The 16,690-nt window shown below is 36.4% G+C and overlaps 1 protein-coding gene across 2 annotated transcripts in view; it reads left to right on the top strand.

Annotated features, from left to right (window-relative positions):
- The window catches only part of LOC148945366 (protein AAR2 homolog), a 95,393-nt gene that overhangs the window by 23,072 nt on the left and 55,631 nt on the right, over positions 1-16,690 (top strand). For both annotated transcript variants that reach the window (XM_089099404.1, XM_089099405.1), the window contains exon 5: positions 9,986-10,191. In XM_089099404.1, the coding sequence (XP_088955530.1) occupies positions 9,986-10,191 (206 nt within the window). The remainder of the gene's footprint in view (positions 1-9,985; positions 10,192-16,690) is intronic.

The following is a 16,690-nucleotide window of genomic DNA, read 5'->3' as shown; positions in this document are numbered from 1 at the left end:
TGGTTTTTGTGGGGGTTTAAACCCGCTAAACAGGACGTATATTGACTCCATGTTTTATATGGGACTTTCTTAACTCATTTGGTACTACTCTGGGAATTCAGATTAGGGAAAGTATGACAAGCTCTAGCATTATTGGGACCATGTGCTACCATTAAAGGCACTGTCTTGTGCAAGTGCATCCGCTCAACTTCTTCAGAGGAACTCTCTCTATTCCTATGGCATAGAGTATGCTCTGGTTACTTAAAGGAAAAAACACCTAAGAATGAGTGTTTGAACTTGTTCTGCATTACACGTCTATCCATAACCATCTCACTGAGGGGCTTATTCCGTATAAGCCATCTGCGAATCATTTTGAGTAAAGATTTAACAGATTCAAAAAACTTGTTAGTCAAACTGGGTAAATGACTTGCAATAAATCGTAAACTCTTGAGGAACTCTGTGCTGGAGAAACGCTATTTAAAGAACATTTTGATGCTAAAATCCAGTACCAATTTTGAAATATAATGCGCGTCGTATCTTGGTCAGTTTTATCCCATTTGATAGAAAACGAAGAAAATTAAAAAATGATGAAAAAAACAAGAAACGAGGGTGATTTTCCGCCAGTTGAAAAAAGTGAAGCGAAAAGACAAAACAGGTATTTTGGCATGGACTTCTGCAAAGCCGTCATCCGTGCTCAACACACACTTGCAAAGAAGAAGAAGAAAAGCACAACGAAAACACAACAACAACAAAAAACAATAAACTTTTAAGTTGAACTGTAACAAGACAGAGGAAACACTGGAAAAATAAACAAAGTCAGAACTAAAGAGAGAATATTCAAAATTAGATTGGGCAAGAATTCTGTCCCGATTAATGAAGTCTATCTACTGACCAAATTTTTGCTATTCCGATCGTATGTAGTCAGTTTGGTCTTGGAGCGTGTTTGCGTTAGTTTTATTTAAATTTGGCGCGATTCCAACTGATACTCCTATAAAATCTCTCCTGTAATCAGGCCTTGAGAAAACATAAACGATTGCTTTGATTTCTATCATGATTTCAAATATCCTTTCCCCGTTATACTCTCAAATGGACCTAATTAAGCTTTGTGAATAAAATCTACAATGAACTGGGCTGCTAAGACTAGGTTGAAATATATCATGTAAAAAAGTATGAAATTCGGTACCGGCCCTGTTGATATCTTCACTATATTTGGCCTCCAGACTGTCTTGTCAAAATATATTGAAATCAAATTGGAGGGAAATTCAAATCATTAAATTAAAATTTTAAGTTATCAAATACTTTAAAATCATTTTTGAAATTTGGGATTAAAAAATCATATAGGGAGCAAAACCTGCTTTTGTGCTTTTATTATTACCATGTAATTTTATTTCTTTTCTAAATATCAGCATTTAAATGAGGTCATTGACCAAAACTGAATTTACTTTTCCTCCGTCCTGTAGCCCTATTTATACCAACAATAGCCTAATCGTGGGAACTTTAAGTAATCCTCTTAGAGTTCCTCACCTCAGGTCATATCCCTTCCATAAATATTGCAAACAAAATTGCTTCTCGTTTCCACGGTGAATTATTGAAATTCATAGCATTGTGTCCCTCAAACTTTTGCCGAGGCTGGATGTTTATCAATGAATAATTTATCCGCTAATATTTAGAAGCTGTTTCATGATATAACTTCCTACCAATATGGAAAGGATCTCCTGGCCGCTTGCATTTGTTAAATTTATCCTTTTAATGCTGTTCAAGGGTTTGAGGGGGTAAAGACATATTTATTTTTGGGAATCATTTTTCAAATTCAGTCAATAAGTATAATATATTCAAACCTTTACAGATGTCTAGATTTTTAATATATACTTAGTTATGTTTTAGTTTATTTCAACCAACGGAAGTTTAATTTGCTGATATTTACTAGACATAATAACTGCCAAAAGGAGTTTAAAAAGTCTTTTGTTTTAACATACTCTCAAGTAGATTTATCACAACTAAAATTCAATTAATGGAATCATTGATGGGGAGCAACTGGATGGAGCAATTGATGGGGAGCAATTGATGGAGCAAACTGGTTTCAAAAGGAGAAAGGAAGGCAACAAAAGAGGACAATGTGTCTCTTTTCAATCACATCCTTGATTGGAATGAGTAATTGGAAAGGTCTTTGTGACTGAATGTGGCCTGTGACTGGATGGGATAGAGAAAACAATTGAAATGAATTCCTTCAAATAACTTCATAACGTCTAAACGTCTCCTCAAATAACTTATGTTTGAAAGCTGGTTCTGGGTGGTTTTTTGTGGCTCTCTGCTCAAACCGGTTAAAACATAATTAAAAAGTTTCAAAAATATGCTTATCCGTCTTAAACTTTCTGGCCACGGATGGACAACAGGCACAATCGTTGGCCATTAATCGTCCTTCATCTGTAAAGCGTTGTTTATCCCTCTTAACCTTTCTGGCCCCAGATGGAAAAGAGGCACAATCGTTGGCCATTAATGATCCTTCATCTGTAAAATATTACTTATCCATCTTAACCTTTCTGGCCCCAGATGGACAAGAGGCACAATCGTTGGCCATTAATGATCGTTCATCGTAAAACATTACTTATCCATCTTAACCTTTCTAGTCCCAGATGGACAAAAGGCACAATCGTTGGCCATTAATGACCCTTCATCCGTAAAACGCTACTTTCCATCTTAACCTTTCTTGCATTATTGTCCTAAAAAGTGCAAATATACCACATTTTCGACCTCGTATTTCTGGGGGAAACATCAAAATTTAAAATAGAAAAAAGAGAATAAAATATCCAGTTGGATAACTATAGTTGCATACATTTATAGTTTTGAAAACGGCATTGAAAACGCAATGTCATTTATTACCACTGACTCAGAAAAAAAGTAAGTGCAACAAATCCATAAGTTCATTTGATCATTTGGCAACCTGTCTTTTGGACACGTAACCCACTGCAAACCAATTGCTCTGTTGATGGAATCTCACCCTAGAGTCATACTGATAAGTTTCTTACAAAAATGTAAGCTTTTTTTTATATGCAGTAAACTTACTGTGATAAGCAACGCATACCTCTTCGTCAATGAAGCTAGTTGGGTGTATAGAAATATTTTTGCTTGCAGTCAAGAAATGCAACCACAGGAGCAGCGATAAACGATGTAAAAACTATAATTAGGCTGTACTGAGCCAAATTTCGTCAGCTGGTGTTGCTTTAATTTTCAAGTTTTGACAATAATGGCAAAACTTTAGACAAAAGGAAGATTTTTAAGTCTGTGCAAAGTGCCAGTTTGTCAATCAAAGCGGGTGGCACCATCAGGAACGTTTGAATCGCCTGTCTCTTAGATTGCTTTCTTTATATTCGTCCTTAGCTGGACTGTAGAGCTATACACTCACTAGAGGGTGGATTCCACTTTCTTTTTTTTTTGCGATATTCTGTTTTTAAACCCAAAGAATATTGAAACCTTGAAAGATACCGAATCCGTGGCCCTTTTTTGGCCTGGATTTTGTAGGAATTGAAAGTGCTTGTGCAATAGGCCTTATATTTGTGATCTATAGAATTATTATGTATGTCTCTCTCGGTGGTAGTTTTCTTCCCAAATGTTCATGTAAAACAGTGAAATCCCTGATTCTGTTTCTAATGCTATCTGCTTGAGAAAGAAATTTTCGAGGTGGGTTGATAAAACATCAGTGTTTTACAAGCAGATGTTGCTTAACGTTTACCTTATCAATATAGACATTCAGTTTTGATTCGCGGCTATAAAGCTGTTTAATATACGACTATATTATTGTACAACTCAAAAGAGGGCTGACTCGACCAGTTTTTGGCTCTTTTTTTGTGAATAAATGAACAATCAATGCAAACAAACATACAATATATATTAATGCAAATGAATAAATAAATCTTAAAACGAGTGACACTTAAATTGAATGTGCAAATCAAGCTTGAATCGAACAAAAATCACTACAAACAAGAGTTTGGGTATCGCCTCCTTCCTAACTGTAAAAGTCTAAAACCAACTGCGTCATTGTCGCTCTACTGAAAACCAATTTTATGACAAATATTTTCTTTTGTACTTAATATTGAAAATAAATACTAAAATCATAGTAAAATCTTGAACTGATGAGCTTTCAGCAATTAATATCATTATACATCAAATTTTCAGTTTAATTTATTAGCCCTTTCTAAAGTTGTTCAAGACGAATATAGTTTTACTACAAAACAGAGTTTGGATACTGCTCCCTTCCTTAACTGTAAATAAAAACCAAAGGCCTACTGCGTCATTGGTGCTTAACTTAAAATGAACTATATTACAAATATTTTCTTTTCCAGTTCTTACAGTATTGAAAATAAAAATAAAATTACAGTGAAATAAATTCTTGAACTGATGGATCTTTCAACAATTAATATCATTATACATCAAATATTCAATTTGATGTTGTTTATACTTTCCATGACTGTTCAAGACGCACATAGTTTTCAGTAAAGCGCCAATAACGCAGTAGGTTTTAGACTTTTACAGTGAGAGAAGGAGGCGATACCCAAATTCTTGATTGTAGTGATTTTTGCTCGTTTCAAGCTTGATTTGCGTATTCAATTTAAGTTTCATTCGTTTTAAGATTTATTTATTCATTTACATCAATATCTATTATATATTTGTTTGCATTGATTGTTTATTTAATTTCTGTTCGTTTTAAGCTTCATTTATGCTTCAATAGCAAAATATTTTTTCTTTTAAGCTTGATTTTCATATTCAATCTAAGCATTACCCGCTTTAAGATCTATTTATTCATTTATATTATTACTTGTTGTATGTTTTTTTGCTATGGTTGGTTATTTAATTTCTGTTCATTTCGGGTTTCAGTTATTTTGAAGTAGTAATTTCTTGTCGTTTCGATTTTGAATTTTAACAGGTATTTGTATCTGCGGAGCTTGAGTTTAAAATGGCCTTCAAAAACTTTACTTCAAAAATTTATTTTTCGGAAAGTTTTTTGTTAATTAATTTTTGTTCGTTTTTGATTGCAAAAAGTTTCGAATTTTTAAAAATTCCTTGTTTCAAAATCAAAATTAAAAAAAAAATTAAATGTTCATCAAAGTATCAACTTTGGTATCAAAGTAACAATATCAAAGTGAAAAAATGGGTTTGTGTCAACCTCGGAGTTCTGTTATCTGATTTTTGAACTATTTTTAACAAAATTGCTATCTTAAAATTTTTATCGGATGGGTTTGGGAAAAAGGGCGGGGGAGGGGGGGCTAATTGCCCTTAAATATCTTTTGACTCTTTTAAAGCGAGCTAGAACTTTCTATTTTCAATCAAATGAGCCCTCTCTGAAGTTTATATGAGCATCCCTTCTGTAAGAACCATATATAGCCTACCTCCAGAGAATAATTTACAACGCCTGTCCCTGGGCCCTGGGGGTTGTGTCGACCCCGGAGTTTTAATATCTAATGTTTGAACTCTTTTTTTACTCTGAGAAAATGAACTAGAGGTTTTAATTTCCATTCAAATGAGCCCCCTCTGAAGTTTATACGAACATCGCTTTCATAAGAACCATATACGGCCCCAGGGAATAACTTACAATTCCTGCTGCTCTTGGCCTTGGGGTTTGTGTCAACAATGGAGTTTTTGTTATCTAACCTTTGAATTATTTAAAAAAAATGCTCATCTCAAAATTTGTATCGGATGGGTTTGGGGAAAAAAGGGTGTGGAGGGGGGGGGGGCTAGAGGTCCTCCGATGTCTTTTGACTCATAAATATTTAACTAGATTTTTTAATGTCATTCAAATCAGCCCTCTGGAGTTTATACGACCATCCCTTCCATAAGAACCATATACGTCCCCAGGGCATAACTTACAACGCCTGTCCCCGAGCCCTGGGTGGTTGTGTCGACACCGGAGTTTTTGTTATATGATCTTTGAACTATTTTTAACCAAATGGCAACCTCAAATTTTTATCAGATGTATTTTGGGGGAAAGGGCGGGTGGGGGGGGGGTTATTTGTTGCCCTCTGATCACTTTTGACTCTTAAAAAGTGAATTACAACTTCCAATTTCCAATCAAATGAACCCTCTATGAAGTTTATACGAGTATTCCTTCTATAACAACCATACATGCCCCCAGGGCATAACTTACAACGCCTTACCTGGGCCTTGGGAGGCTGTGTCGACCCCAGAGTTTTTGTTATCTGAACTTTGAACTGTTTTTAACAAAATGTCAATTTCAAAAATTTTATCTGGTGCATTTAGGGCGTGAAGGAGGGGGGGGTGGGTTAGTTAGCCCTCCGATTTCTTTTAAGGCCCCCAGAGCATTACTCATAATGCCTGCCTCCGGGCCCTGGGGGGTTGCGTCGACACAGGAGTTTTTCTTATTTGACCTTTGAACTATTGTTAATGAAATGAATATTTTAAAAATTTTACCGTATGGGCTTGGGGAAAAAAGGGTGTGTTGGGGGGGGGTTAGTTGCCCTTGGATATATTTTGAATCTTAAAAAGTAAAATAGAACTTTCAATTTCCAATCAACTGAACCCTCTCTGAAGTTTATAAGAGCATCCCTTTCATAAGAGCCACATACGATCCCAGGACAACACTTACAACGCCTACTCCCCGGGCCCTGGGGGGGTTGTGTTGACACCAGAGTTTTGTTATCTAAATTTTGAACAATTTTCAAAAACTGGCAATCTCAAAATTTGTAGCGGATGGTTTTGGGGAAACTCTCTTGTCTTAACTCTCTTGTCTCTTAAAAAGTAAACTAAAACTTTCAAATTCCAATCAAATAAGCCCTCTATGAAGTTTATATGATCATCCCTTTCATGAGAACTATGCATGCCTTTAGGGCATAACTTAGAACGCCTTGCCCTGGGCCCTGAGGGTTGTATTGACACCGTAGTTTTTCTTATCCGACCTTTGAACTATTTCTAACCAAATGTCTATCTCAAAATTTTCATGGGTTTTGAAAAAGAAGGCGTTAGGGGGGGGGGGCTAGTTGCCTTCAGATCTATTGACTATTAAGAAATGAGCTCGAACTTTCAATTTAAAATCAAATGAGCCCTCTCTGAAGTATCCCTTTCCAGCATCCCTTTCATAAGGACCATATATGTCCCAGGGCATAACTCACATCGCCTGTCCCCGGGCCCTGGGATGTAACGTCGACACATGAGTTTTTTCATCTGACTTTTGAACAATTATAGCTTAATGGCTATTTCAAAATTTTTATCGGATGCATTTGGGGAAAAAGGGGCCTGGCGGGGGGAGAGGGCTAGTTGCCCTCCAATCTGTTTTGACTCAAAAACTGAACTAGAACTTTCAATATCCAATCAAATGAGTCCTCTTGGAATTTTTTTCGAGCATCCCCTCCATAAGAACCATATATTCCACCAGGGCATAACTTCCAACGCCTGCCCCCGGGTCCTCAGGGGTTGTGTCGACACCTGAGTTTTTGTTATATGATCTTTGAACTGTTTTTAACAAAATAGCAAAGTTTTTATCGGATTTATTTGGGAAAAAAGGGTTTAAAGGAGGGGGCTGGTTACCATCCGATATCTTTTGACGCTTAAATGTGAACTAGAACTTTCAATTTCCAATCAAATGTGCCCTCTTTGAAGTTTATACGAGCATTCCTCCCATAAGAACCATATATGCCCCCAGGGCATAACTTGTAACCCTTGCCCCGAAGACTGTGGGGGAGTGTCCTGCTCAAAGATATAATTTCCAGAATTTTCAATTACGTTGAACAAAATGGCTGTCTAAAAATTTTGATTGGATGTCTTTGAGGAAAAGGTGGGCGGGAGAGGGGGGCTAGTTGCCTTCCAATCACCTTCGGCTATTAAAAAGGGCACTAGACCTTTGAATTCCGAATCGAATGAGTTCTTTTTGAAGTTTCTATGACAAAGCTTTCTATAAAAAACCTTAAATGCCCCCAGGGCATTACTTACAACCCGTGCCCTGAGGGCTGTGGGGGGAGTGTCCTCCTCAAAAACATAATTTATATCTGGAAATCCACTACGTAGAACAAAATGGCGATGTGTTTGGGGAAATGGTGGGCGTGGAAGGGGTGTTAGTTGCCTTCCAATCACTTTGGACCCTTGAAAAAGGGTACTAGAAGTCTTGATCTCCAATCGAATGAGCGCCCTTTGAAGTTTATACGACCGCCCCTTCCATATGAAGTACCTTTGGGGAAAAAACATTGAAGCCGTATGGCCTTTACTATAGGCAACGCTATAGCGTTGCCTCTGATATTTCTTCATTTCATCTAATGATTCTAAAAGTTGACGGATTTCACATTTTAAGAGTTTTTGGCTTGGCTTTTTAAAATTGAAAAAGTAATAATGCCTTAGAGGGTGTTGTAGTCTTTTTTCGAATTAAGAAGCATGGGTGCCACTAGACCAACCAGTTTTTCTTTTCTTGCATGACCCCTAGGGTCTCCTGTTAAACCAGAGCCCTATAGTTCCGTATATTTGGAATTGACAAGCCATTTCTCTCTATTTACTTATATTTAGACTATGTGTACGGATAGAATAAATGGGAATTTGACGTTGAATATCTTGGTCAAATTAAAATACTTTCAAATTATTATCAAATTTGTTTTATTACTGATATTATCAAATTTAATCCTAAAAACCTCACAAACAAGGGGTATTAATTAATTTCAAATTCCTCTCTATTTAGAACTAGGAACCTTTCAGAAATTTTTGTGCGTATGTGCCACCTTTTCTCTGATTCTTCAAAGTTTTTTTTTTCGTCTTCTGTTTTTACAGTTCTTGAAATATAATCTGTTGCTAATGATTTGTAGAATATGGTTGACAATTATCTTAGTAAAGGTTAGCGGAAATTTAATTGACCTTTTTTTTCACACCAAGTAATTTCAGCTTTTTACTTTCTTTAGGTTTTAGCTCAAGTTACTTACATGATTTCAGGGGGAGGAGCTGTCCAGTGGGATGAACTGTTATGCCCAAAAGGATCTTATAATTACCTTTTTTCAACTACTTTTCGGCTGTCACATATCTAAAGGGAAATAAAGGAACACAAATTCCCCATGAATTGATCTTAAAGTTTAAGTATACTGGAAGATCTATCCCTATTATAAGCATTTTGGCTATAGTATGCGTGAGTTCTTTTTCGATTTTTAAATATATTTTTCTATTTCGCACCTTGGACTAATAATAGTCGGTTAATTTGACGTAACACATACAGCGTAGACTATTTTCTTGCTATTAATGATATTGCGACTAAATATTTGAAAGGTCTTAATAGTCGTACGCCTTTCCTCACATCCTTGTTAACGTACCATGTGTAATAATTCTCTCTCTCTTATTTGTTTCTGTTGTTGTCTGTCTTTTTTCTATGCAAGCACTAGTTTCAGCTACTGTTGTCTTTATTTTTCTCATGCTGGTGTTTGTTAAAATTTTTTTCTTTTCAAGATTAGGGAGTTAGATTTCCTTCATTACCTATTGGCTGCAGCTTTCTCTGCTTTTTTCCAGATTAAGTGATCTTAAGTCTAAAAGCACTCAGTTGACTCAATGGGCGTTTTTTAGTGATTGGTAGTTTGAGTCATATGGCATTGTACGCGAAAGGTTACGTACTAGGATGAAAATGTATCCGTGACCTGAGAAAGCAAACGAAACGTCGGCAACTTCATGGAATTTTTACGTGCTAATGTGCCCTTTATCTCCATACTAAAATACCCTTAAGCAAAAATTTTTTTTTCTCAAAAAAACGTTCTTGAATACTTATTATTCAAAAAATATATAGCAAAAGACTTAACCCTCCTTAAGCTTTCGCTTGCATGGAGTAACCCCTTATTGTTTCCCAAGGTAATTGTCACATTAAATTCAATCCAGCTGTGTATTTTTATATTGAATTTTCTATGGTGTTTGGATTGCGAACTGGATCAAATTATCCCATGGATAATTCAGTTGTTGTTTTCAACAACTCAAATTATGTTATTTAATTTTTCTTTTAAACTGCTCGAAGTTGAGCCTGCGTAATAGGTTTAAATTGTAGATAGAACCGTCAGACAAGCCTCTATCGGAACTTGCAACAAGTGAAGAATTCCTGCTACCTGAAATGCATCATAGACCTGGGACAAACCTAAGATTTTCAGAGATACCCACGAGGAGATACCCGGAAGGTGCATCATCTGCGGAGATCACGCAACACAGTCTTGACTCCACCTATATTCTGGAGCAACTCTGGAGCCAATGGGATAAGTAAGTTGGTTCGACACTAGTTAATTTCTACATTAAAGCTATAAAATATTAAATGTGCTCTAAGGGTCTAAGAAACGGGTGAAAAAATATGCCAACCTCAAAAGAATCGCTATACAGACGTTTTTTTTTACCGCCAAAAGTAAGTGCTAATTCAAAAAATAAATATCTACTGTTTTCATGAATTTGAATTTTTTATATTGAGGCAGAATTTTAAGCGCGACTATTCTAGTGTAAAGATTGCCTTCTTTAAAAGTCAGTTCTGAAGCCACAAGGCTAAAAAGTTTATCTTTTTAGCCACGAGGCTAAAAGGTCCATGTCTCTGCGGGAGGGTATTTTCCGGGGGGAGGGGAATTTTCCGTGGGATGGATTTTCCACGGGCGTATTTTCCACGGGAGGGGGGTATGCGCCGGGGGGGGAGGTAAACGCCGACCACCATTAACATGTCAATATTTAAGGTTTTGTTTTTATGTAAAAATATACAAATTTTGATTTATGATATTAAATTGAATACAATCTACAAAGTCCTTCAGACTTACTTTTCACAACGCGTTGCTACCAGTGTTACATATCGTTGATAAATAACATATAATGTTTCCTTTTTACTGATCAATTGGTAATGGCCTATGCCAAGGTCTCTTCAGGTGCTTCCTCTAAAAGAGAGATCATTTTTCTAAATTGGGGGGTCGACTACTCTGATGGTGCTGAATTGTACAGATAAACGTAGATGAGAAAATTAATGGATCACAATCCTTTGTCTGCCTGCAGTTTGAAATCTGGACAGAAATTGTAGAAGATTTAAGTATCAGGTAAGCGAGAGAGAACTGCGTCAATTACTAGCTGATCGTCTGCGTTCTACGTCGTGGAAGATCTGAGGGTTACATCACTTCAAGCTGTTTATTATACTTTAATTAATTTAAAAAATGTTTTCCGCAAAGCAAGTTTTTCAAAGAAAAATAAAGAACTCTATTTAGCCAAAACTGAGCAGACATATAGTCAAATAATCTTCCAAGCGTAAAACTATCACAAACCCTTATCAATAAATAAATGAAACTCAAAATGAACAGAAATTAACATGTATAGGGCTGGTAATCCCCATGGCTTCTCAAAACCGGAACATAATTTACGCTTTACTTAAAAAAAATAACCGGGAATTGTCAATTTAATTGACATATACATAGTTATATACATTGTTATTATAAGTTTTGATGTTTTTTTATATAACCTACAACACTTGCCCTGAGGGCTCTAGGGGGGGGGGGGTTGTCATCCTCAAAGACATGGTTTTTGGACCTTTTAACTACGTTGAACAAAATGACTGTCTCAAAATTTTGATTGGTTGTGTTTCGGGAAATGGTTGGCGCGGGAGGGGGATTAGATGCCCTACAATTACTTTCGACTATTGAAAAGTACACTAGCCATTTCAATCTTAAATCGAATGAGCCCTTTTCAAAGTTTCTACAACAACAAATGGCCATCTCAAAATTCCTATCAGATGCACTTTGGGAAAATTTGAGGGGGGGGAGAGTCATCGGTGCTCTGATGACTTTGAATCTTAAAAAAGGCACTAGAAATTCTGATTACCAAATTCAATGAGCCCCCCTCCGAAGTTCCAACGACGACCCTTTCTATATAAACCTTATATGCCCCCTGGGCATAACTTACACCCCTTGCCCTGAGGGCTGTGCGGGGAGGGGGTTCATCCTCAAAGGCATAATTTCCAGCACGTCTTAACTACGCTGAACAAAATGGCTATCTCAAAATTTTGATTGGATGTGTTTGGGGAAAGGATGAGCGTGGGAGGGGGTTTGTTGCCCTCCAATCACTTTCGATTATTAAAAAGGGCACTAGTCCTTTCAATTTCCAATCGAATGGGCCCTTTCTGAAGTTTCTACGACACTTGCTTCGATACAAAGCGCCCTGGTCTACAAAAAATAAATAAATAATAATACATTGTGCCCACGTCGCTTTTTACTTGGCGCTGCCATGATTCTGCTGGCAAATGGATTTTTGCTGGTCAGACAATGTTAAGAGTTGATACGGTGTTTAGGTGAAGGAGTTCAATCTGTATTAAGAAAAGTTTTAAGGTTTGGCATTTGACTTGTTTTTTGTCATGGCCAAGCGATATTGTATTTGTGTCTGGAATGAGCAAGGTAGGGAGAATATTGCTTGTGAAAAGTTTATAGATGAAATTCATTTCAACATGTTTTCATTTAAAGTATAGTGATTGAAGTTTCTGTGATCTTGGCCCTTATTCTTTTGTTTTTATCACTTGACTTACTATCAACTTGGTTGCGCATTGCTGGACTTTCTCAACCTCTATACTTATTCGGGTTGGTTTGCTTTAACCACAACCGCTTGATATTTATAGCCTTTTTTTTCTTTTTTTAAGGTCGAGTGAGGATCCACACCTTTAAACTTTTGGGTTTATTTCCGGTCTGGTTATTAACTAGAATTTATTATTTGCCTGAAGCTTATTTCTTCTGAAGATTTGTAATATGATGTTTTCTTTTTGCTTGACAGATTCATATATACTTAAGTGGAAGCTTTATAAAATTAAACAGTTCACCAGGGAGGGGGGTAACCTCCCTTGGTCCGCCCTCCCCAAAATTTGTAACCTCACGGATGAAATTTACCTTTTTAGATGTGTTTTAATGTATGCGCTAAATGCTGCCAACTTCATAGCCTGACAGAAGAGTAACAAACTTTTCATTAAAATAAGCGTTCAAGTTTTTTTTTTTTGTGAAAACATTTCCTTTTTGTAGAAATAAGAAATGAAAATCAATCTATGAAAACTATAGCTTTTAATTACAGTTGTTAATGCAACTATTTTAGTATTAAGTTGACCTTCTCACTTTTTATGCAAGTAGCCTAAGCATTCATGTGTCGAAACCAAAATGATGGAGTTCCTCTGTTAATGGATTTAATATAATCATATGTAACTTAGAATCTAGTATTGCAATTCTAGTTTTGAGCAAGTAAAAGATTGTCGGTTAAAATCATGAGGGAAGAAACAGATAAGTAAAATAAGGGGAACTATCTGCGGATTCGATTATCTGGTCTCTTAGAAACAATCCTGTAGAAAAGAATATATGCACCGAAATATGGATGAGAGTGACTGACATTTTCTGGTTCTGAAACTTTTTAATGAATTGTGTTAAAGAAATAAGTAATCCCACTCGATTTTGGAAGTCAGTGTGTAGTTAATTTAGATAATAAAGTTTTCTAGGTAAATCTAGAAAAAAAATTGAAAAACAACGGAATATTATTCTGACAGTAAATGAAACAAGAATAAATTCAAACAAGATAAAATATTTATAAAAGATTATTTTCTTAGTGATAATTTGTTGAATTTTGTTATGGTTGAATAGGGGGGGAGTGGTTCAGGAGAAAAGTGGGTAGGAAAGCAAGGGCAGAGGGATGAGATGTAGTTGGGAGTGCAGGGTGGTGGAAGGGAAAGTCGACTAATTGGCTGGATTTGCTTTTATTATTTCTTCTTAATATTTATTATGATCTTTAATTCAGTTATTTATTTTAATTTTTATTGTTACTGTTATTATTTATCTTTATTTTTATTGTTTATTTTGTAGATTATTTATTTGAATTTAATCAAATGTTTAGTGTAAAAGGTAATATGTAACATTGACTTTGGCGCGAACGTAATTCCTAGTAGGTTTTCTCCTGCGTGAAAATGATGTTTTTATATGTTTATTTATTTGTACATTAATTAAAAAAAGACTTTCCGTAAAAGAAGCTTTTTAAAGAAAAGTAAAGGCCATTTTAAACTTAAACTCAGCATATACAAATACCTGTTAAAATTCAAACTCGAAAACAACCAGAAATTACTATTAAAGAATAAATGAAACCTAAAACGAACAGAAATTAAATAAACAATCATAGCAAAAAACATACGACAAGTAATAATATAAATCATAGGCAGCGCAATAGCGCTGCCTAAGTAAAGAACGATGTTGGCGCAATGGGCTCATATTTTTTTTTCATACCCGGGCACTTCGTATCGAAGGAATTGTCGTAGAAATTGCGAAAAGGACTCATTCGATTGGAAACTGGAGTGGCTAGTGCCCTTTTTAATAATCGAAAGTGATTGGAGGGCAACTAGCCCCCCCTCCCCCAACGCCCATCAATCCCCCAAACACATCCAATCAAAATTTTGAGATAGCCATTTTGTTCAGCGTAGTCTATTTCTAGATACCAAATATGTTTTTGAGGAGGATACTCACCCACAACCCTCGGGACAAGGGTTTTAAGTTATGCCCTGAGAACATATAAGAACGATGTTGGCACAATGTATTATTTTTTTTTTTTTCCTTTAGAGTAGGGTACTTTGTATCGAAGAAGTTGTCGTAGAAACTTCGAAAAGGGCTCATTCAATTGGAAATTGAAGTGACTTGTGCCCTTTTTAAATTCGAAAGTGATTGGAAGGAAACTAACACCCCTTCCACGCCCACCATTTCCCGAAATACATCCAATCAAAATTTTGAGATAGCCATTTTGTTCAGCGTAGTTGATTTCCAGATAGAAATTAGGTTTTTGAGGAGGACACTCCCCCACAGCCCTCAGGGCAAATGTTTTAAGTTATGTCCTCGAGGCATATAAGGTTTTTATAGAAGGCGTTGTCGTAGACACTTCAAAAGAGGATCATTCCATTGGAAACTCAGAGTTCTACTGCTATTTTTAATAGTAGTAATTGATTGGAATCAGGTCTTTTAGGATGATAACCCTCTCAGAGCCTTCCGTGCAATGGCTGTAAGTTATGCCCTGGGGGCATTTAAGGTTTATATAGAAAGTTGTTGTAAAAATTTCAAAAAAGGGCTCATTTGTTCGGAAATTGAAATTGCCCTTTTTAATAGTCGAAAGTGAGTGGAGAGTAATGGACCCCCCTCTCACGCCCACCATTTCCCTAAACATATTCAATCAAAGTTTAGATATAGCCATTTTGTTCAACGTAGTTGAAAGTTCTGGAAATTATGTATTTAAGGATGACAAACACCCCAGAGGGCAAAGGTTGTAAGTTATGTCCTGGGGGCATTCAATTGGGAATTGAGAGGGCTAGTGCGATGTTGTAGAAACTTCAGAAAGGGCTCATTTAATTGGAAATTGAAAGGGCTAGTGCCCTTTTTAATAGTCGAAAGTGATTGAAGGACAACTAAACCCCCTCTCACGCCCACAATTTTCCCAAACACATCCAATCAAAATTTTGAGATAGCCATTTTGTTCAACGTAGTTGAAAGTTCTGGAAATTATGTCTTTTAGGATGATAACCCCCTCAGAACCGTCAGTGCAAGGGTTGTAAGTTTTTCCCTGGGCGCATATAAGGTTTATATAGAAAGTTGCTGTAGAAATTTCAAAAATGGTTCATTTGATTAGAAATTGAAATTGTCCTTTTGAATAGTCGAAAGTGAGTGGAAAGTAATTAACCTCCTCTCACGCCCACCCTTTCCCCAAAAACATTCAATCAAAGTTTAGAGATAGCCATTTTGTTCAACGTAGTTGAAAATTCTGGCAATTATGTATTTAAGGATTACAAACCCCCCAGAGCCCCCAGGGCAAAGGTTGTAAGTTATGCCCTTGGGGCATATAGGGTTTTTATAGATAGTGTTGTCGTAGAAACTGTAAAAAGGGCTCATTCAATTAGAAATTGAGAGAGCTAGTGCCCTTTTTAATAGTCGAAAGTGATTGGAGAGCAACAAACCCCCCTCTCACGCCCACCATTTCCCCAAACACATCCAATCAACATTTTCAGATAGCCAGTTTGTTCAACTTAGCAGAAAGTTCTGGAAATTAGGTCTTTGAGGATTATACCCCCCCAGCCCATAGGGCAAGGGTTGTAAGTTATGCCCTTGGGGTATATGAGGTTTTTATTGAAAGCGTTGTAGTAGTAGCTTCAAAAGGGCTGATTTGATTGGAAATTGAAAGGGCCATTGCTTTTTTTAATAGTTGAAAGTGATTGGAGAGTGACTAACGCCCCTCTCACGCCCACCATTTCCCCAAACACATCCAATCAAAATTTTGAGATAGCCATTTTGTTTAACGTAGTTGAAAGTTCTGGAAATTAGGTCTTAGAGGATGACAACCACCCTAAAAGTACATAGGGTAAGGGTTGTAATTTATGCCTTGGGGGAATATAAGGTGCTTATAGAAAGCGTTGTCGTAGAAACTCAAAAAGGGCTCATTCAATGGGAAATCGAAAGGCCTAGTGCCCTTTTTAATAGTCGAAAGTAATTTGAAGGTTTGACATTTTTATATCAAAGATCGATATGGGTATAATGGGTGATTTTTTTGTTGTTGTTGTTGTTTACACCAGAGCACTTCGTATCGAAGGAGTTGTCGTAGGAACTTCGAAAAGGGCTCATTCGATTGAAAATAGAAAGGGCTGATGCCCTTTTTAATAGTCGAAAGTGATTGGAGGGTAACTAATCCCCCACCCATGCCCACCCTCCTATTGTCCATTATGTTATGCCCATTATGTTCAATAACTAAA

The sequence above is a fragment of the Artemia sp. Qi Xiang Cuo genome, chromosome 13 (genome assembly GCF_049724085.1).
Source record: "Artemia sp. Qi Xiang Cuo chromosome 13, ASM4972408v1, whole genome shotgun sequence".
In the NCBI taxonomy this organism is placed as follows: Eukaryota; Metazoa; Arthropoda; class Branchiopoda; order Anostraca; family Artemiidae; genus Artemia; species Artemia sp. Qi Xiang Cuo.
This window is presented reverse-complemented; position numbering and strand designations above follow the sequence as displayed.